The following is a 23,559-nucleotide window of genomic DNA, read 5'->3' on the forward strand; positions in this document are numbered from 1 at the left end:
TTTTTTTTTAAATTTGACTATGTCTGAGCAGGCGGACTGTGTGTTCTTTGTTGTTTGCTTGTCTGTGGGCACAATACTTTTCGCCTCCTTCTCCAGTTGGCAGAGTCAGTCACTCAGATATGGTACGGCAGGGTAGGTCTAGCTGAAGAGTTACTGGGATGGGTTGTTTGTGGCACTCACTACAGCCAACATGGTGGATTTTTTAAAGATTAATTTGACTCCATCATTCATCCAAGGAAATGAAACACAAAGAAGCTTATTTATAATGACTTATCTCAAACTGTAAACCCTGGTGGTATAGTTGTTAAGAGCTACAGCTGCTAACCAAGAAGTCGGCAGTTCAAATCCACCACACACTCCTTGGAAACCTCATAGGTAAGGCAGTTCTACTTTGTCCTACAGGGTCACTATGAGTCAGAATTGACTCGACGGCAATGGGTTTTTTTAATCTCAAATTCCTACAGTTCAGAGACAGAGCTTGAACTGTAAGCCAAATTTAGTTTTCTCCACTAGTCCCAGCAGAACCTTTTTGTGTGTAGATTTGCTTTTAATATTTTTTCCCATACAAAAATTTATAGTTATGTGACCCTAATTGCTCTCCTCATACTATGACAGCACACTCCTCCTTTCCACCTGATTCCCCATGTCCATTCAACCAGCTCCTGACCCTGCCTTCCCATCTCATCTCTGGACAGGAGCTGCCCGTTTAGTCTCTTGTACCTACTTGAGCTAAGAGGCACACTCCTCACTAGTATCACTTTATGTCCCCCAGTCCAGTCCCATCCCCGTCTGAAGAGTTGGCCTCAGAAATTGTTTTAGTTCTGGGCTGATAGAGAATCCAAGGGGCCATGCTTCCTGGGGTTCCTCCTGTCTCAGACCATGAAGTCTGGTCTTCTTACTAGAACTTGAGTTCTGCACCCCACCTTTCTCCTGCTCCATCAGGGACTCTCTGTTGTGTTCCCTGTCAGGGTGGTCATTGTTGGTAGCTGGGCACCATCTAGTTCTTCTAGTCTCAGGGTGATGAAGTCTCTGATTTACTGTGGCCCTTTCTGTCTCTTGGGCTAATACTTTCCTTGTGTCTTTGGTGTTCTTTATTCTCCTTTACTTCAGGTCGTTGGGACCAATTGATGCATCTTAAATGGTCACTTGCAAGCTTTTAAGACCCCAGACACCACTCACCAAAGCGGGATGCAGAACACTTTAATAAGCTTTTTTATGCCAGTTGACCTGAACGTCCCCTGAAAGCATGGTCCCCAGACCCCTACCCCTGCTACTCTGTCCCTTCAAGTGTTTGACTGTGTTCAGGAAACTTCTTAGCTTTGGTTTAGTCCAGTTGTCCCAGTATAACTCTTATCTTTGGCCTTTCAGAGTTAGATGGCTAGGAAAAAATGGGGTCAAGATTAAAAATTGTCCTTAATGTAGTGCTTTCTTTTTACCAAAGTACTTCTATGAGCACCATCCCCCAATGCTGTTACCATGTACCCCATCTGCCACACATTTTTTACCTTTTCTTGAACAGGACTTTTGACCTGGTTCCAACAGTTTCTCTCACACTGTTCTCTAATAAACAGCATGCAAAGTTTAAATGACCCCTAGCCCCAACCGAAAGTAATCACAACTAAATTGAAACCAGGTACACTATAAATGCAGGAACACTATATTTATTAGATCAATAATTCATTTTTAGCAATACAAGTACAGAATATATCACAATGCTGGTTACAAACATACTTAATATGTTTTAATGGTTACAAATAATGGTGGGCACTACAAGTCAGTGAGAAAAATGATACGAAAGGTCATTCTGACACAATAAAGAGCTCTTTTCAAAAGTCTACTAATGACCTTGTATTTCTATAGAAATTACTGTGGCACTATTACTGGAGATTTTCATGTAAAGAATTGTTACTAATTTGTTTTTAATTGTTCCATTAAGACTTAGCTTTTTATTTTGAGCCTATTAAATTAAAATCCCATTACTTAATAAAGTATAAAAATAGTACTGACCTGGTAATATTTAATAAAATGTAGCATTCATTCACATCATAAAACTAAATTAAAAACTTTGTTACCATGGCAACATATCTTCCCATAAAAGAAATATAGAGATGAATGTTACACAAATGGTACCTGCAAGTTATTTAGTGATCCAACACTTGTGTACCACAAACCAAATTTTCTAGATATCTATATTTTTTTAATCTTGAATTTTACTTTTGAAAAAAATGTGCACTTTAACGAACTCACTAAGGCCACTCATGCTATAGATACCTAGGATTGCAATTAAAGAATAGTATTATTTAATAAATCCTAAAGCAAACTCCTTCACTTCACCAACAGGGTAAAACAAGTTTTCTGCCTAAAACATTCCTGAGATTTGGGGACAAATGCACTACTAGTGTTTAAATTGGAGATTAATCCAGATGTCAGATTAATTAAAAAAAAAAATCCTGGAAAGAACTGAGGTCCTCCAAAGCCAAGAGGTGAAATCTGTGTTAATTTTTTTAAGCAAAAATAAAATTCTAAAAAAAATTTGTACTTATAAGTGAGTACCTTTCCAGTAGTAACTTTGCCATCCAGAAAAAGAACAGCTTGGAAGCAGCAAGGCTACAAATCCTGGGAGAAACATAAAAGCTGAGTGGCAGGTTACGATACTTGCTTCTCAGCAAATCATTCTTTATAGTTTTGGCCAAAAGCTTCAATGTTTTAGGCATGTGTTTACTGTCCAACATTCTGTTTGCACTACAAGGAGCAGCCAAATGGCACCCTTAAGACTGCAGCCTCTGTACTTAATTTTTACAAAATTATGAACTCTTCCAAACAGGTCTTTGACAAATCCTTCATTTTCACAAATGAAAGCATACCAGGGCAGAGATTACTACAAAGCTATAGTGAGTTCATTTTTAACCAAGCAGAGACAGAGATTTGATGGTAATAAGACTCCTAATGCTTTCGGCACAGCTTTGGGGTCCCATAAAGATTATGGTCTAACAAATCCAAATGGTTCCATTAAACTGATCGCAGGCGAGACTGACCACTGTGTGGCTATGCAAGTGGTAACAGCTCCACAATGCACGTGGCCTGAGTAGCACCAAACTTGAGGAAAATAACGGGATAGGAGAAAAGAAATGAAAGCCAGGGAAGAATGAGACCAAACTTTCCAGGTTTAATATTACTTTTGCTGAACCTCCAGAAAAATCTTCAAGTTGGCCTGGACTTCCTTACATATAACTCTACCGTCTGTGCAAGCTATTGGTTATTGTGAGGTACATTTTATTGAGTTTTTTTAATCCCCATAACATCTAACTTATCCCAAGCATCCCCACCAAAAAGGTAAGTCCCACACTTAAAATTATTAGGATATTACTCTTCATTAGAACCAGAAATAACAGCATATTAAAATCATATCACTAACAGAAACTGGCGATCTCTCTTCTCAAACTAGAGTGTCTGCATTAAATCAAGGTGTATGAATTTACAGAAAACTATATTAAAGCAGTGCTGATGAGGGGAAACTGTCAACAATGATGATACCAAAACAAAAAAACAAAAACTGGCTGTCATTTGACATTGCCACCTTGTGATCCTAGGCTTCAAAATATCTTGTTTTATCACTGAGTGTGAGCTAAATTGAGTTCAGATTGAATTAGGAAGGATGAGGCCATACATAAGTCATTTGCTTGATTTTATCCTAGGAAGTGCTAAATGTGCAAACAAAAAAAAAAATTAAAAAACAACAACAATAAACTTCATATGGAAACAGAAGTTTCGAAATATTTATTGAAAAACAATTTACCATGACATTCCTATACCACAGACATACCACAGGACTCTAAATAACCAACAAAAGTATACAAAGCCTATCCTGAAAATATCTTTGGAGGTATTAAATATATAGGCCCATGAGGATAGAGCTGAGTAACTTAAAAATGTTAGTCCTTGGTCACTCAGACTATTTGGTAATTAATACAGAGGTGCCTCTTGGCATTAGATGGCAACAACCGGGAGAGGGGCAAGCTTCACAAACTGCAGGTGAGCCAATTTACTCTTTCCGAAGTTAAAAAAGAAAATAACTCAATTTAAAGAATAAATCCAGGTTTCTATTTCACATAGCTATATCTTAGGGTCTAGGCTTGCTTCATCTCCTTAGGCACATCTCCCAATCAATCCCTTCCTGGGGACTTGAAAGCATAGGCTCAAAACTAACAAGACTGCAAATAACAGTTTTAAACAAGGTTATATTAGGGTAGTTCAAAAAATGCTTACAATCAAATTTTATTTCAAAATCTCCAATTCATTTTTCTGCACTCAGTTTAGATTTTTTTCTCCTCCCACCCAACGTGCAAGTTAAACGAAAACCAAAATTCAACACACACCCACTCACCCAACTACTCCAAGCTTTAGCCAGGAGCAACATCTCTAACAGCCAAGTCATGAACCCCTGAAAATAGGGGGGAAAACTCAGAATCTTAACTATAGAGGCATCAAATGAGCCACTATAATAAGAATTGAGGTAACAGCAAAAAACCTTTTTGTTTCTTAAACTGCTATGTATCACAACTTCTCAAATTTGAATATTACCTCAACATTAAATAATCTGACTGGCTTAAAAAAAAAGAATAAAATCAAAACCCAATAAACATAAAGACAGTGGAATAGATATATCATTAGGGAATTGTTCATTTGACTCCTTGATTTCAACTAAAATGACGGAGTTGTACTATTATTTACCATAAAAACGAAGGATTTCTAAGAGACTTACTGTATTTTTTGGGCATTCATTTTTCCATTAATCCCCAGAAACCATATAGTAACCTAAAATCCCCACCCATGGACATGAGTTATTTTATGACTCTTAGCCAATATACTTGTTAACTGCATTGATTACTAAGTTAACGTTTAAAATGACAGGGGTGACAGCAGCAGATATTTATAGACTTGTACAGGGCACTGCCATCTGTGTATCTTGACTAAAGATATGCCATTAAAATTGCCAAATTTCCCTAGTTTGGTATCTATTACCGGAATATAATTTTTGCATTATGATTTCTCCTTATACATCTAAATGAAATCACTCTACTGTAAAAAGCATACACAGGGGCTAAAATAATAATCTAAAGCCTCTGGTCCAAATAACCACCTTCTCCATTAGGCTGGTCCTTTTCAGATCCTTCTGGTCCTGTTAGTAAATACTATCAGAGCATCTTGCATTGCTGTACCAAAAAAAAAAAAAGTTAAAACTGCTGGCCTATCAGATCTTACTTACTGATCAACACTGGTCCAGTTCAGATGAATCTGACATCCTTCCCTTGTATGATACCTTGTACCTCTGAAGTGGTTCTGTCCACTTCTCTGGGCAAGGTAGCCAAACTTCAGTCAGGATGTCCCTCTTTTATTAGTATTTGTATTAACTTTTCTATACTGCATATAAAGATTTTCCCCATAAAATTTCTTTACAATACAGTATTGAATACCTCCACATGGAAGAATTATATGTTAAAAAGTTGTTAAAATCATCCTTACATAAGAAGAATGCAACTCTTTTAAACTCTTAAATAGTTTTATTTAGGGGTTCTTTTTCCTTTCAGGCTTTCTGCAAAATGAGTTATTTTAAAAAAGAAAAAAATTTTTTTTTCTGTTTTTGTTCTACTAGGTTGAAAATATGGGCCAGACTACTTATACATGCGGTACATGCTGAATATAACTGAATATATGCTTATTCCTACGGACACTCTGCAAGATAGGGATCACCCAAATAGGGTCTTCAATGGACTGGACCAGTGTTTCTATGCAAATTCCAGCCCCAAAAAACAACATGGTTTTGATTTCACAGTATGAATTCCCTGGAATCTGAGAAAAGGTAAATTGGTTAACTGAAGTCCTCCCTCAGCAGCTCGGTCCCTCAACATTCTGAGAAATCAGGAAGGATTGCACCACTTCTTCAGTGGACTGGGGGCTGGTGTTGACATCTTCAAGAGCATCGGTCACCGAATACTGCCGATCTCGCAACCGGTTCCAGTTAGACAGAACGTTGTGATATTCAAACACTTTCTCATAATTTCCAATGGAGTTGTAAAGTTTAATGAGACCTCGGTAATCATACTCTAGTCCACTGTAGCCTTCACCAAAAAGTTTCTTCCCTGAAAATGACAACAAAAGAAAGCTCAGATAAAGAAATAACAAATGGTTTCTGTAAGATGAACACAAGTTCAATTCTTTAAGTAGGGTGGCTTGGTTTTGTTCCCTTGAAAGGAGTAGATACGATTTCTTAAATCAGGGTTCCTCTCCCCAGTTCCCACCCATGAGTTATTTTGTGACTTTTAAAAGAATTCTCTTGTCTAAAACAGTTGGCCTCACAAGAATAGGATTTAAAAAAATTTCAGGGTTTGAAGGGACTTAACTCTTACCACTGTGAAAAATAAACCAACTAGAGTTCAATGTTTTGTTTTACAGTTATATTTGTCCAAACGTTGTGTTCAAAAGTTAATTGGGTTATTTCTCCCTACCCCCTTCAGTGTGGTAATGTTATTCATTTGAAATACAATTAGATTCATTCACTTATGAGTCCTCCCCATTTTATTTTTTTTGAGTAGGTGAAATATTAATATGGTTCTATACAAAAAGTATACTCAGAAAAGCCTCACTTCCCCTAATTTCTTGTACCCAGTTCCCACCTAACCCCTATGTGTAACCAGTATCATCAGTTTCTGGTATATCCTTTTTGCACAAATGAGCAGATACAGGAATATTTTCCTACTTTCTCTTCTTTCTTACACAAAACATAGCACACTATAGATATTCACTTGTACTTTGCTTATTTTAACTTAACAGTATATCTAGTAAATCATTCCATATCACTTCAGAGAGCTTCCTCTTTGTTTACAGATGTGTAATATACTCCACTGAGTATTACATTAAGCCAGTCTTCTATGTATGCTCATATGTTTCTAATATTTTGCAATTAAAAATAATGCTTCAATGAATAACCTTGTGCATACGTATTTTTTTTTTTTGTTGGAGGTGCTCCCATTCTGCTTTACTTTTAGTTATCTTCCAATAAAAGGAGCCCTGGTGGTGCAGGGGTTAAGTGCTCGGGCTACTCTGTAGAAATTACAGCCTAGAAAGTCTCACAGAGCAGTTCTACTCTGTCACATGGGGTCACTATGAGTCAAAAATCAACTCACCTAACAACATGACCTAGCAATTTTTTTCTTTTTTTGTTGTAGAGAGTATACACAGTAAAACACACAATACAACAGTTTCAACATGTATAATTTAGTGACATTGATCATATTCTTCAAGTTATGCAACCATTCTTATCCTTTTCTGAGTTGTTCCTCCCTAATTAACATAAACTCCCTGCCCCCTAAGGTTCCTACATAATCTTTCGAGTTGCTGTTGTCAATTTGATCTCATATACGTGGTTCTTAAAAGGGCAAAATGCTCAAGGCAGATCTTTTTGACCAGTTAAGCTAAACTACTGTCCGGTTTTAAGATGACTTCAGGGGATAGTTTTCATTTAAAGATTATCGCAGGGCAATAGTTTCAGAGGTTCATCCACCCTCGATGGCTCCACAAAGTCTGGAGTCCATGAAAATTTGCAATTCTATTCTGCATTTTCCCCCTTTTGATAAGGATTCTTCTATGCAATCTATGAAAATGTTCAGTAATGGAAGCCAGGCACCATCCAGTTGTTCTGGTCTCATGGCAAAGGAGGCAGTTGTTCATGGAGGCAATTAGCTACACATTCCATATCCTCCTCCTATTCCTGACTCTCCTTCCTCTGTTGCTCCAGGTGAATAGAGACCAACTGTTGTGCCTTGGATGGCTGCTTGCAAGCTTTTAAGACCCCAGACATTACATAACAAACTAGAAGGTAAAAAAGAAGCACTAAACACATTATTAGGTCAGTTAACTTGGATGTTCCATGAAACCATGACCCTAAGCCTCCAAACCAAGGAACTGAACTGCATGAGGTGCTTGGTTGTACACAAGCAGCCTCAGTAGCTACTCTTTTTTTTTTCCTGTCATTGTTGTAAATATATGTATCATACAACTTCTGCCAATTCAACTGTTTACAGGTGTACAACTTACTGACAGCAATTACAATAATCGTCTGTGCACCCCTACCCTTAATCAATGCATTTTTCCATCACTGTTAAACCCCTTCTTTCCCCTCCCTCCTGCCCCGATAGCCACAAATAAACTTTGGTCTCTATACATTTGCCTTTTCATGTAAGTAAGGTAATATAATATTTGTCCTTTTATGACTGGCTTATTTTGCTCAGCATGTCTTCAAGCTCCATCCATACTGTAGCATGCATCAAGACTTCATTTCTCCTACTGGCTGAGTAGTATTCCATTGTATGTATGTACCACATTTTGTTTATCCATCCATCTCTTGATGGGCATCTAGGTTGTTTTCACCTTTTGGCTACTGTGAATAGTGCTGCAATAAACACTCGTGTACAAGTCTCTGAGAATCTCTGCCTTCAAGTCTTTTGGGTATACACCTAGGAGTGCAATTGCTGGATCATATGGTAGTTCTATTTTTAGTTTTTTGAGGAGCCACCACACTGTTTTCCACAATGGCTGTACCATTTTGCATTCCACCAGCAATGGATAACGGTTCCAATTTCCCCACATCCTTGCCAACGTTTGTTTGTTTGTTTTTAATCTTAGCCATCCTAGCAGGAGTCAAATGTTACCTCATTGTGGTTTATATATGCATCTCTCTGATGGCTAATGACACTGAGCATCTTTTCATGTGTTTGGTAGCCATTTGAATGTCCTCTCTGGTGAAATGTCTATTCAAGTCCTTTGTTCATTTTATGATTATTTGATTCTTGTTGGATATATGGCTTCCAAAGATATTCTCCCAGTTGGCAGCTTGTCTTTTAACTTTTTTGGTAAAGTCTTTTGATGAACAAAAGTTTTTGATTTTTATGAGGTCCCATTTACTTATCTTTTGCTGTTTGTGCTTTTGTTCTTAGATAATCCATCGTTGAAAGCTAGGCCGGAGAGCCTTTCCCGTTTGCTGTTCTAAGAATTTTATGGTTTTAGTTTGCACATTTAGGTTCTTAATCCATTTTGAATTTTTTTTTGTATATTGTATGAGGCATGGATCCTGTTTCATCTTTCTGCATTGTGAAATCTAATTTTACTAACACCATTTATTGAAGAGACTCTTCTTTCCCCATCGAATGGACTTACCACCCTTGTCAAAAATCAGCTGACCATAGATTTGTGGGTTTATTTCTAGACTCTCAATTCTATTCCATTGGTCTATGTGTCTATTGGTACACCAGTACCACGCTGTTTTGATTATTATAGCTGTATAACATGTTTTAAAATCAGGAAGTTTGAGTCCTCCTACTTTGTTCTTCCCTTTCAACAATGTTCTAACTATTCGGGACCTCTTGTCCTTCCAGATAAAGTTGAAGATTGTTTTTCTATTCCTGTAAAGAAGGCTGTTGGAATATTGATCGAGATTGCGTTTAATCTATAGGTCACTTTGGGTAGTACTGACATCTTATATAAGTCTTCCAATTCATGAACATGGAACATCTTTCCACTTATTTAAGTCTTCTTTAATCTCTTTCACCAGTGTTCCTATAGATTTCATTGTATAAGTCCTTCATGTCCCTGGTTATATTTATTCCTAGGTGTGATATTCTCTTAGATGCTACTGTAATTATTTCCCTTTCAGATTTCTCATTGTTTGTTGACCTTGTACCTTGCAACTTTGCTAAATTCCTCTATTAGCACTAGAAGTTTTCTTGCGGATTCTGAGATTTTCTATGTATAGGATTATATGATTTGTAAATAGAGATAATTTTACTTCTTCTTTTCCAATCTGGATACCTTTTCTTTTTCTTGTTTTATTCCTCTGGCTAGGACTTCTAATACAGTATTGAATAAAAGTGGTGAGAGTGGACATCTCTGTCTTGTTCCCAATTTCAAGGGGAAAGCTCTTAGTCTTTCTCCATTAAGTGTAATGTTGGCTGCTGGCTTTTCATATATGCTCTCAATCATACTGAGGAATTTCCCTTCTATTCCAATCTTCTTTAGGGTTTTCATCAAGAAACAGTGTTGGATTTTATCAAATGCTTTTTCTGCATCCACAGAGATGACCGTGTGGTTCTTTTCCTATGCTTTATTGATGTGCTGTATTATGTTGATTGATTTTCTAATGTTGAACCATCCCTGCATTCCTGGAATAAATCCCACTTGGTCACGGTGTATGACTCTTAATATGCTGTTGGGTTCTGTTTGCTAGTATTTTCTTGATGATTTTTGCTTCTATATTCATAAGAGATATTGGCCTGTGGTTTTCTTTTCTTATGGTGTCTTGTCTGATTTGGGTATCAGGGCTTTGTTTGCTTCATAGAATGAATCAGGGAGTATTCCTTCCTTCTCTATCTTTTGGAAGAGTTTAAACAGTAATGGTGTGAATTCTTCTCTAAATGTTTGGTAGAATTTCCTAGTGAAGCCACCTGGTCCAGGATGACCCAGCAATGTTATTCCTAATTATATGCCCAACAGAAATGCTTGTATATTTACATAAAGAGCCATGCTCAAAAACATTCACAGCATCTTATCTTAACTGCTGAATGTATAAATGATACATTGATCAAATATTATATAACACTGGAAATCAACAAGTGACAGCAATATGTAACAACACAGATGTTATTTCACAATTAATGTTCACCAAAAGAAGTCAGACACATAAAAATATACATTGCATGATTTCATGTTCAAAAACAGGCAAACTTGATCTAGGATGTTAAAGTATGTGTGTGTGTGGCGGGGGTGGGGGGAGAGAGTAAAGATAGTAATTGCACAAAGAGTTTAAAATAACTACTTTTGACTATTCTTGACACTCTACTGCCACACCTCTTAGTACTGGCTTCAAAAATCAATAAACCACCCTTAGCAAAATGCTCTAGATGATTTTTGGGTGATTCCTACTCTTAGCAGCAGTTTCTACTCTTAGAAGTCTTAGTAATAACATTTCTCTTATACAACATATTGTAAGGTAAGTCGACATGTTGATTTCTATCAACCGACTGAAGAAAATTTAAAGGTAACATACCAATAGCTATAGATCGCAAATAAAGTTTCTCAGCATTTTCATATTGATTCATGTCATAATTATATAAAGAAGCCAGATGTCCGACTGAAAGGGCTACTTCATAATCTTCTTGACCAAGAAGTTGCTCTTTAATCTGAATTGCTTTGATGTGCATTTCTTCAGCTTCCTGAAACACAATAAGCCCGATTAATCACTGCATTATACCGGTTCTCGTCTCAACAATTCTTACCCAATGAACAAGATTCTTACAAACGTCAAAGACATCTTACAGATATCACAGATCAGAGAATATATTTACATTATTCCAAAAGTTACCCATGGGAAGCATTACCGGCTTTTAGAAACTGTGCATGTAAGCTGATGACAAGAGAATATTTATCCCGGTAACAACTGTTAGAAGAAATTAACATTAAAATATTCTAAAATGAAAATGATCTCTTTTGGATAACATATTTCATAATCTAATTGTTACTAAGAAACTCCGTACCATAACAGGTTAATTTACACAGGAGTATGTTTTATTTTTTAGAATTTTTGACAGTTTTTATTCCAACAAACTAAACTCAGGCTGAGAAATACGTAGATTGATTTTTCAGGTAAAAACGAATTGTCTCAGGCAGTGACTCTCAACCTTTCTTTACTGCAACCCTAAAATGGACAACATTAAGAATTTATAACTCAGAATTCTATAAGGGAACTAAAGTAAGTACATGTTTATTTCTATAATTAGTAATACTAGCAATATCTAACCTTTCTTGCAAACCTACCTTGTGTCAGGCATTCTGAGTGCTGTACATATTTAACTTAACTAACAGCTATGTCTGAAGCTTAGCTTCAACCGTTTTCAAATGTCATAGCCTTTATGGTTTGACATATTTGTCTTATTTTTTCATAGCTCTAATTTTATTTATACTTTGAATGTGTATTATATACTTGCTGTTTTCTCAATTCGATTCTCTTGTGGAATAATAATGAATAAAGAGTAAGTTTAATGAATATATACTTTATTAATAGAGAAAAAAGTAGTAATAGCTGTTTCTACCTTAAATTTTCTCATTGACTGGTAAAGTCTTCCAAGGTTTCCATAGTGTTTTGCAGTCTGTACATTAAATTCCCCGAAAGCTTTTTTAGCTAGTTGGAGTGAAGACAGGTGTAAATCATGAGCTTCTTGAAGCAGCCTCTGTTCAGTTTCCTTATTATGACAGTCAATGGCAATCTCTTCTAAAATAAGTGCTGAATAAAGAAAGCAGTAACATTAGTGCACTGTAAAATCATATCTACCAAAAGCTACTCCAAGCATAACTTAAAATTAAATTCTATAAATGTTTACTGAATACACTTATATGCAATTATGGTTTAAAACTGGTCAAGATGAAAGTGTTCCACTTTAACAAGAAAATACACTTTTGGTGGGTCATTCTATTTTGCACAGTATAATAAATTCAAATTTATAAAAAAGGTGTACAGCTTATTAACCAAAAAACCAAACCCACTACTGTCAAGTCGATTATGACTCAGCAACTCTGTAGGACAGAACAGACTGCCCTATAGGGTTTTCAAGGCTGGAAATATTTATGGAAGCAGACTGCCACATCTTTCTCTCGCGCAGCAGCAGCGGGGTTTGAACCGCCGACCTTTCAGTTAGCAGCCAAGCACTTAACCACTGAGCCACCAGGGCTCCTCACACAGCTTATTACTTTGTAGAACTGGTTTCTATTTTACCAGACTGCTATACTTTTGCTGATAAGAATTTGTTTTTTTAAGTAACTAGAAGGAAGCAGGAATAGGCAAAATTTTAAAAAGTTATAAAACCGCGTCAGGGAGTAACCAAGCACTGTTGAAATCTCTGAAACCATTTTGTAAAACATAACCTTTAACCAAACACAACTAGAAGAACCGGTTTCCTTCCACTCACTTGATCAACCGAATCAGGCAAGAAGACACTGCAATTTCAAAGCCACATTCAGGGTCTGAATTCCATCTAAAGCCTTAAAAGTACATATAATCTTTTTCCAGGTCATTCTATTTCTAGGAAAATTGTACATGCATGTGCACAAAGGTAAGTAAAAGAGATTTAGCATTTTTTAAAAGAACAAAAGGTTGAAAACAACATAAAGTTCCAATAATAGGGATGAAGTTAGATACATTAGTAAAAAGGGTATATATCTACATGTACTGAAATGAAAAATGTTCATGATATATTAAATGACAAAAGCAGATTATAAAACAAAAAATCATTCATTTTATTATCTACTTGAAGGCAGAAAAGTCTAAAAGGATATTCTCCAAAATGTTGATTCTGGGCAGGTGGGATTTCAGGTGACTTAATTAATTTTTAATTTTCTATCTAACTTATAATTTTTGACATTAATCATGCATTACCTGTGCAACTTTAAAAATGCAAACCTAGGAGAAAACAAAAACCCAGCTCTAGAATTAAGGCAAAACATATTCCACATGCATGGGATTATTTTAAGAGTGACCATTCATATTGGTTAAAAAAAAATGCCTTAAATGATAGGGCCTTGGTAGTGATTCAAAGAAACTTAAAATAAGAAAATAAAGTGGTATCTGGCAAGAGCCTTTCAACATCACTGGTAAGCTGACATGAAACTCTGTGTAAGAATCCCGCACTATAAAGCTGAGGTTATGTGAAAAACCCACCTTCAGTTTGCTATTCATGTTACTGTGAAATCATTTATGTTATTACTCCACATCCCTCACCATGAAAAAAATGAATGAATGAATGAAAAGAGAGACGAAAGAAATTCTGGGTTAACAACAACGTTAACTGAGAGAAGTGAACAAGCTTTCATTATAAGCCAATGAAAACCCTTACTTAGAGCTGTAGGCAAATCAATACTTTAAATCAGTGAATTCGCCATTTTAGTAATATGAAGATATACAGTCCAACCCTATGCTACTACCGTCAGAGGAAATAAACAAATACCCCTATTTTATACCATATATCACCAGTTTTAAAAATATCTAAGACTAGATGACAAAGGGTACCTTTCACCCTCTTTGAAGAAGCCAAAAGAAGATGATCTTCAGGTAGGATGTGGGTAATGATACCAATAGCTCTTTCTGCATGAAATCTGCAATACAGATAGATATATTCTGGTTTCTTTTTAGTTACCAATGATTTTAAGCATTTTAAAAATCACCATCTTTAATACTGATAGAAAGTTCTTCTAAAACTATATATGGTAAAGACTTTTTTTTTTTTTTTTTTTTAAGTTTCCAATCTACTGTAGAATGAACTTTTGTCAAGATGGAACTGGAGAGGCATTGTGATACTTAACCCCTACAGGAAAGAAAAAGGGCAGCTACATTCTTTCTGTTATTCAGGCCTCTAGTTGACCTATCTCTCATTCAAGCCATCAGCAAATCCTGTCAATTGTGCCTCCAAAATACATCCAAATTACCAAATTCTCTCTGGATTCTCACCTGGATTATTTCAATAATTCCCAACTGCCTTTATTTCATCTATAGCCTACCACTGTTAGGACAGAGTTATCCTTTCAAAACCTAAATCAGATTCTATAACTCCAGTGGCTTCTCATCTTCCTCAGAATAAAATCTGAAGTCCTCATTACAGCCTATAAAGCTCAACACGATCTGTCATTCTGCTATTTCTCTGACCCCATCTCCTACCATTATCAGAGCAACTCCTCTTTTTCCTCCCCAGCAACACAGGTCTAGGAGTTTCCTGAACACGCAAAGCATGCTGTCACCTCAGAAACCTCATACTGGCTTTACCCTCTCTCTGGAATGCTCTTCCCCTGAATATCCACACATTTCAATATCCTCCTTGAACAGACTTTTCCAGACTAGTCTACATAAAAGTCCCTAAAAAATTTACCTTCATTCTTTAAACTCTAACCCTACTTTACCCTTCTTCACAGCATGTATTCTCAGCTGCCATGTTTGGTTATTTATTTATGGCCCATCTCCCCAAATAGATAAGTTATCTGTCTATTTCATTTGCCAGTAACTTTCAAACATCTACAAGCCTCCTTACTTCTCCTTACTCAGATCTATTTTCCAATTCACTAATTCTCTTTAGTTGTGCCTAATCTGCTGTTTAACTTGTCCATCGAGTTTATAATTTAAATGACTACTTTCTATTTCTAGCTATTCTATGCTTTATTTTTATAACAGCTTTAAGACATAATTCATACATCATAAAATTTACCATTTTTAAGTATACAGTTCAGTATATTCAGAACTGTGCACCCATCACCACAATCAACTTTAGAACATTTTTATCACCCTCAAAGAAACACTGTACTCATTAGAAATCACTCCTCATTTCCCTCTAGCCCCCTGGTCCTCAGCAATCACCAATTTAATTTCTATCTCTATAGATTTGCTTATTCTGCATGTTTCATATGAATCACACAATATGTAGTCCTTTGTGACTAGCTTCTTTCACTTAGCATAGTATTTTCAAGGTTCATCTATGTTGTAGCATGAATCAGTTATTTAATATTTAAATCTGCCTTTTTTGCTTTTTCCCTCCTCCAAAATATTACTAATTCCTTCTTTTGCAGCAAGGATGGGAAATTCTTTCTCTAAACAACATAACAAATAAATATTTTAGCTTTTGTTGACCATACAGTGTGACAAATAATCAATTCTACTGTTGTAGTGGAAAGCAGCCATAGACAACACATGAACAAATGAGCATGGCTATGTTTCAACAAAAACTTTATTTTGCTAATAGGCAGTAGTTTCTTACCCCATTTTATATCTTTAATCATGTAAGACTATTTATATTATCAACCAAAAAAGTTATGTTAACTGAAATTTGTAGGGTTCTATTTCTATTCATTATGTCTGCTGACTCTCACTCATAGTGGAAATGTTTCCTTATTTGTTTTATAATTTTTCATTGTGAGTTCATCTCAGGTACAGCTATAATTGTGGGAATTCTGTACGGTTTGAGTTGAGGGTTAATTACTCCCAAGAGTTTTACATTTTCTTCCACAAGGCACCTCAGGAGAACTGCAGCCCAAAGTGCTTTCTAACGTTTTTCTCAGTTTGGGGGCTCCAGCATGCATGATCACTAAACTCAAACGTGGTACAGGTTTGTAGTTACAAATTCCCCTATGAGGTTCCCTTTCTTTTTTAACTGTGAGCCCAACCTGAGATGGACAAGTTTCTTGTCATGCCTTTCCTGGTGGGCAAATGCATTTCTTCCCTGAGGGTATAACCTTGATCTTGTTTTAATGTGAGAGTTTTAATTCTAACTCACAGTCTTCTGTGGCCTAAACGTCTTGTCTCCTAAATCCAGGACTGTTGTTCAACCAAGATTACAGAACTTCTAAGCTTTCTCACTACCCCAAAACATGAACCATAGAACATGCCTGCCCCTTTGGATGTTAGTGTCCCTTATTGAGCTTTCAGATTTCCCTCTCTCTTACAAGCTCAGCTATGCATTTAAAAAGTTGATTGTTGTATTTTATTCAGCATTTCTATGTGTTTTGAGCAAGAGGTCTTCAGCTATTGAGTCTGTTTGTAGCCAGAGGCTATTATATTACTCAAAGAAAAATTAAAAGAACTACTCAAAAGATAAGTTATAATCTACATGAAGACATATAAGTCTCAATATTAAACCACATAAAGTCTAAATGAATGGCTTATGAGTTGGTATGGTTTTAAATGACTTCAAGAACATTCCAGGCATCCCGTTAAAGCTCCAGGAAGACAAATTTAATCCATAAAGTAAATTAAGTATTATTGTACAAGGGGGAGAAAAACCTCAACAACATTTAATCCTTCACTAAAAAGGAACGTGGAACTTACAGTGCATTGTCAAATTTCCCAGAACTATACTGGTGAACATAAGAAGAATAAGCCAAGTCTTCATGAGCTGTTGCTACATGGATATTTTTGCCACCAAACACCGACTGCCGAATGTCAAGGGCTGCCTGAAATAGTCATGAAAATATTTGGTAACACTGTAAATCTTTAGAAAATGCCACACAGTCAAACATTCTAAGAATTTAAATATATATTCTATATATACAATCTCATAAGTTTTGAAACAAGAAAGTCCTGCTGTATTTAAATAACAACAGAAGATGAATGTCAACTATAAGGCCTGATTTTCTGAAGACTGAGTCTGACTTTAAAGGCAATGGCTTAATAAAAAAAATCATTGATGTCTTGGGAATCACAATGACGTTTTTCTCTATGTCCTTCTTCAGAAGTCAACTGTAAAATCAAGAATACCTTGTCAAGGACAATGGCATAGCTCATCATTTACTTGGGAATGACTGAGTTAAGGCCTAAATTGATTGCTATCAGCCTGCCTTTCTGTTATATAATGGCAACCTCTAAGTCAACTACAAATACAAGCAAATATAAAATGGAAAAAGTACTCGTAAATATGAGGCTATAATCCAGTAACTCTTTTACTGACAATTCTCTTTAATTCCTAAAACATTAACTTTTAAACTTCCTAGAGGTTACCTGGTTACTAAGAATGATGTCCCATATATAAAGGAGACTTATAAAGTTATTTATAGAGAGTGATTTATACATTACAATCAAATACAGGTCAGCAAGTCAATTTAGGTTGAAAGAAAAAAAGTGTTACCTTTAACATACCTGATAAATTGCAACAGACTGACATATATTATCTACATTGAGCAAGTAGAACCCATAATCTAACAGCGTATCAGAATATTTTGGGTGTTTGGATCCAAAATGATCCCTATTAAAAAAAAACACACACACAAAAAAATTACTATTAGGACATAAAGTAGAGACAGACCATCTGAAACAGTGTTTTTATTAATAGTAACCTACCGGGCCAAATACACTGCATGTTTAATTAACTGTTCTGCCTTCTTAAATTCACGCTTTACCACACAAGCCTAAAGATAAAGAGAAAAAGTGTTAAACAGCTCTCAAAATAGCTAATTAGTATAATAAAACAAATACAGCTTATATAATCAGACTATAATGGCAAGAGGGTTCTTGGAATTTCTTTCCTTCAACTACTTGAAAAATCTGTTATACACACATCTGTAAATACCCTGGGTCAAATCAAAAAGTTTTGACAGTCATACCCAGTACAAACATGCTATAATGAAGTTACCTTACAAAGCTGGTATACTCTCATCCTTTCATATTTTCAAAATAAAACCGGGGTGGGGGGGAGATCACCATGCTACTTTATAAGGTATTTGTATCTTAGTTCTACAGTAGTTTGCAATAATCTTTTGTAGCTTTCATCCAATAATTTTTAAACGCACAGAATTTAAAGTTTTTCTATTTTTCCTTAAAATATTTTGATCCATAAGGACAGACAGAAGTTTTTAAATTCTAAATATGATTTGCATATAGCAATATAAACCTTGCAAGCATATCTGCTATGTTTTGAATTAATTAAAAAGATATTAAAATCCCCTTTCTAACTCTGATGGTAACCTGAATACTTCTGCTTTACTTGCTCTAAAATAACTAATTTAATACATCCCGGACTCTTCTAAATCCAGAATTTTGGAATCCTAATTGAAATTTCTAAAACTAAAACTATCAAACTAGAATACTAAAAATTGAGAAAACTACGGGTAGAAAGGAGCCCTGGTGGCGTGGTAGTTAAGAGCTTGGCTGCTAACCAAAAGCTTGGCAGTTCATATCCACGAAGTGTTCCTTGGAAACCCTATGGGGCAGTTCTACTCTGTCCTATAGGGTCGCTATGAGTCAGAATCAACTCGATGGCAATAGTTTTTTTTTTGTTTGTTTGTTTGTTTTTACGGTTAGAAAGCATATACTCAAGTACACTAATGCTTCAGGCCTCAGTGCACCAAAGTGACAATATTAAATACTATTAAATGGCCTCAAAGAGTTAATGCACTTATTTACAGAATAAAATAATCTAGAGAAAAATCAAATAAGGACTGCTCATTAGGTTGAAAGCTATCACATTGTGAGACTGCAATACTATGACTAAAAGATATAATACCAGGCTATCCTTTAGAAGAAAAGCCAGACAACTTTGGCATAAGGAATTCAGATCACTATAAAGGTTTTAAAAAAACAAAAACAAGCCAGAATAGCTCCAAGATACTACTTGGATACATACTTCTGTGAGCTGAAAGAATTATCAAAGTGAACCGTTTCACAGGTTTTCTGGGTACAGGAAAATTAACTAAAATCTGTGTGAGTTAGTTTTGAGACACCAGATTTCTCAAACTGAACGCAGATATTTAAAAATAAAGCTGTTAGTCTACAGCACATGCAATACCTAATTTGTAAAATAATACGTTAATTAAAAGCAATTTAAAACCTGATAAATCTACAATTCATTTAATATTAAATTCACCTTAGAAGCTTGTCTTAAAACATCTACCACAACTTTGACCGGCAAGCCAGCTGTGATTTCTTTCATTGCTTCAATGCACCATTTGTATGCCTTTAAAAAAAAAAAAAGAAAAAAAAAAAAAAAAACAGAAGAGGCAGAACTGTGATAAGTCAAACTGACAATACTCAACAAAACAACTATGAATTTTTCCTGCAAGCTTTCAAGTACTTGAATAAGAAAACACACAAAATATTCACATTTAAAATTTTCTCTCTGAGGCTGTTTTCTTGAAAGTATCTTGTTATATACTTCTTAAAACTTTTTATAGCTTGTCTGAATCAGACCTTGGGAGTATGTGACATAAATTCAGGAAATCAGAGGCATATTCTTTCTTGAGCAGAAGGCTTTGCACATACTGTTCCCTCTGCCTTAAAACACATTCCTCCTTCCCCCAACCCCTTAAAGTCATCTAAACTGTCAAGTTTCAGCCCTAGATTTTTTTAATTTTCCCCATATTTTCTTTTCCTTACTGTGTTATTAGGTCGTTGTTAAATGCTGTCATGTCGATTCTGACTCATAGTGACCCCATGTGACAGAGTAGAACTGCCCGATGAGGTTTTCACTGGCTGTAATCTTTATGGAAGCAGATCGCCAGGTCTTTCTCTCACAGAGGCACTAGGTGGGTTTGACCGCCAACCTTTTGGTTAGTAGCTCAGTATTTAACCATTTGCACCACCAGGGCTCCTACTGTGGCACTTAATTGAGTGCTTTTCTTTGTGGCAGTCATTTCTTCTAAGCACTTTATGTGTACTAACACATTTAATTGACACAACAACCCTATGAGATATGTACAATTATTATGGGAATCCGAGGTACACAGAGATTAAGTGCCAGGCAGTACGCTAGCATCTAGGTATCCAGGGGGAGAAAGAGAAAATGTCCTTCCTCTTACAGTGCTTAACGAAAGGCGGCGGGGGGGGGGGGAATAAGGCAAAATAAATGTTTTGGATATTAATAACTGCTACAAAGAAACAAAACAGAAGGGTCACTAAAAAACTCATTGCCATCAAGTTGATTTCAACTCATAGTGACCCTACAGGACAGAGTAGAACTTTATGGAAGCAGACTGCCACATCTTTCTCCCATGGAGTGGCTGGTGGGATTGAACCACTGAGTGCTTAACCATTATACCACCAGGGTTCCTAAAGGGTCACTAGGGAGGGCGTGTTAAGAAAGGGTGGTCTGCAATGCATCTGCACAGATAAGCACAAAGGAAGAGATTTAAGGTCATAGGATGTGCACCTACTCATTAGTTTGGCATCACCAAGAGTGAGCGTTTTTATGCTAGGGATATGTGATATGCAGAAAAAGCATGTACTGTCAAGTCATGCATCCTTGAATTGAAATTACACTCAACCACTTAACAATTACGTGTAAAGCAGGCCACTCTCTGGGCCTAGGTTTCCTCATCTATAAAACAGCCTAGCATACAACAGGTGTTCAATAAACATTTGTTCTCCTCTGCAAGTTTCCTTCTCTCCTATTCCACTGAAAAGATGAACTATTTAAAGTAATTCTGATGCAAAAATGAAATAAAAGAGGTTTATTCAACTCAGACTTAGGTCAAAAACTTGATTTGTGTTTGTAAGATGCTGAACGAGCTGACTTTGTTCCAAAGTAAAAAAAAAAAATGAAATCTTTAGAATTGTGGTAGACTATAATACTGTTATAAAATATTCACTGCCCCTCCTTGGGGAAGGATACATTTTCCCCCACATTAAAGACAAGTGTGGCCATGTAACTTCCTTCAGCCAATTAAAATACGAGCAGAAGTGAAACAGTGCCATTTCTGGGAGAAAGCTCTAAGAGGCAGTGGTACTACCTCATGATGGTTTTGCTTCTGCTCTAAGGCTGGCAATGTTTCAGGTAAAGGTTGGCGCACCGCCTTGGGTCTCGATCAAATGTGAAGCATAGCCACAGCCATCCCAAGATGGCGATACAGCATGAGCAAGAAATAAACTATTGTTTCAAGCCATTCCTACATTGCTTAGAGCTGCTGTAGGGTTTACAACTAACTTTATCCAAAGAACTTGGTCTTTGTCCTTCATTTCTGAGATAACCTCTAAAAACCTTGGAATTTCCCTAGTGACTGAAGTGTCTTTGATGAGGGCTCCAGACCACACCTACCTAACAGGTTATGCTAATGAGGTGATTCTTGGAAGGGGCTGGTCAGGCCCACTGACATCAAAAACTCCCATTGCCATGAAGTCTATTCATACTCATAGTGACCCACTGATAACACTGCTGCTTGATATTAACCACCCTCAGGGAAGGAGGGGATGGAGCTTGAGTTCAGCCCTGCAGGGACTTGATTCAACTAATCATGCCTACATAACAAGGCCCCAATAAAGGCTTTCAGGCTGGTGATAAACACTGATGCACAAAGGAGAGTAGCAGGTCTCTTCTGGAGACATGGAAGCTCCGAGTTGGGAAGCCTCCCATACCTCACCATATGCATCTCTTCATTTGTATCCTTTTTGCTATAATAAAACTGTAATCATAAGTACAGAGCTTTTGAAGATCCCTAGGTGGTGCAAAAAAATAATCCTCACAACTGGACCAATAAGCAACATCATGCTAAACAAGAAAAGACAGGAGTTGTCAAGAATTTCATTTTACTTGGATCCACAATCAATGCCCATGGAAGCAGTGGTCAGGAAATCAAACAACGCACTGCATTGGGCAAAAGACCTCTTTAAAGTGTTCAAAAGCAAAGATGTCACTTTGAGGACTAAGGTGCACCTGACCCAAGCCATGGTATTTTCAATTGTCCCATATGCATGCAAAAGCTAGACAATGAATAAGGAAGACCGAAGAACTGATGCCTTTGAATTATGGTGTTGGCTAAGAATACTGAATATTCCATGGACTGCCAGAAGAATGAACAAATCTGTCTTAGAAGAAGTACAACCAGAATGCTCCCTGGAAGCAAGGATGGAGAGACTTCATCTCACATACTTTGGACATGTTATTGGGAAAGACCAGTCACTGCAGAATGAAGGACATCATGCGTGGTAAAGTAGAGAGTGAGTAAAACAGAGGAAGACCCTCAACAAGACAGACTGACACAGTGGCTCCAACAACGGGCTCAAATATAGCAAGAATCGTGAGGATGATGCAGGACCGGGCAGTGTTTCGCTCTGTTGTGCATGGGGGGTTGCTGTAAGTCAGAACCAACGCGACGGCACTTAACAACAACAGGTGGCACAAATGGTTTGTCCTTGACTGTGAACCTAAAGGTTGGCAGGTTGAAGCCCACCCAGGGGTACCACAGAAAAAAAGGCCTGGCAATCTACTTCTGTAAAGATTACAGCCAAGAAAACTCCATGGAGCAATTCTACTCTGTAACAAATGGGGTTGCCACGAGTTGGAATCGACTCAACTGCAATTAACAAGTAAAGCTCTTTGCTGAGTTCTGTGAGTTGCTCTAGTGAATCATCAAGTCCAAAAAACTAATGGGACATAGCAGGGCAAAAGTGAGAGGGGTCTGAGGACTCCCAAGCTTGCTGCTGGCATCTGAGGTCTTGAGCAGACTTGGCAGTATGGAGGACTGTGCCCTTTTAATTTGTGAGATCTGACCTAGCTCTGCTGGTTAGGATCGGAGAAAGAAGTACTGTATCTGCAGTTAGAAATAGAATTAGGGTGGAAATGCACTGGAATTGAACTCCTTCATTCAGCTGGTATGAGAATGAATTGATCGTAACAGTTGCAAAGACCGTGAACGAGGCACAGTGTTGTTGCCATTGTTCGCTGCCGTCAGGTTGGCTCCCAACTCATGGCGACCCCACGTACAACAGAACTGGACCATCGTGATCCAAAGGGTTTTCAATGGCTGATTGTTTGGAAGTAGACTGCCAGGCCTTTCTTCCTAGTCTGTCTTAGGAGTTAGGAAGCTCTGCTGAAATCTGTTCAGATCATAGCAACACGCAGGCCTCCAGTGACGGGTGGTGGCTGTGTTCGAGGCACACTGGTTGGGAGTCAAACCTGGGTCTCCCACGTGGAAGGCAAGAATTCTACCACTGAACTACCACTGCCCACTTAAACCAGCTGTTGTCAAGTTGATTCCGACTCATGGAGACCC

At 36.9% G+C, this 23,559-nt stretch overlaps 1 protein-coding gene across 1 annotated transcript in view; it reads right to left on the bottom strand.

Annotated features, from left to right (window-relative positions):
* Window positions 1-2,498: 2,498 nt before the first annotated feature.
* The window catches only part of APPBP2 (amyloid beta precursor protein binding protein 2), a 66,827-nt gene continuing 45,766 nt past the window's right edge, over window positions 2,499-23,559 (bottom strand). Inside the window, exons 6-13 of the mRNA XM_004377841.3 lie at window positions 19,440-19,529; window positions 17,918-17,985; window positions 17,717-17,822; window positions 16,910-17,034; window positions 14,111-14,196; window positions 12,141-12,331; window positions 11,099-11,264; window positions 2,499-6,140 (exon numbers count right to left, since the gene is read on the bottom strand). Coding sequence (XP_004377898.1) covers window positions 5,887-6,140; window positions 11,099-11,264; window positions 12,141-12,331; window positions 14,111-14,196; window positions 16,910-17,034; window positions 17,717-17,822; window positions 17,918-17,985; window positions 19,440-19,529 — 1,086 coding nt within the window. The 3' untranslated portion in view covers window positions 2,499-5,886. The remainder of the gene's footprint in view (window positions 6,141-11,098; window positions 11,265-12,140; window positions 12,332-14,110; window positions 14,197-16,909; window positions 17,035-17,716; window positions 17,823-17,917; window positions 17,986-19,439; window positions 19,530-23,559) is intronic.

The sequence above is a fragment of the Trichechus manatus genome, unplaced genomic scaffold (assembly GCF_000243295.1).
Source record: "Trichechus manatus latirostris isolate Lorelei unplaced genomic scaffold, TriManLat1.0 scaffold00054, whole genome shotgun sequence".
Classification (NCBI taxonomy): domain Eukaryota; kingdom Metazoa; phylum Chordata; class Mammalia; order Sirenia; family Trichechidae; genus Trichechus; species Trichechus manatus.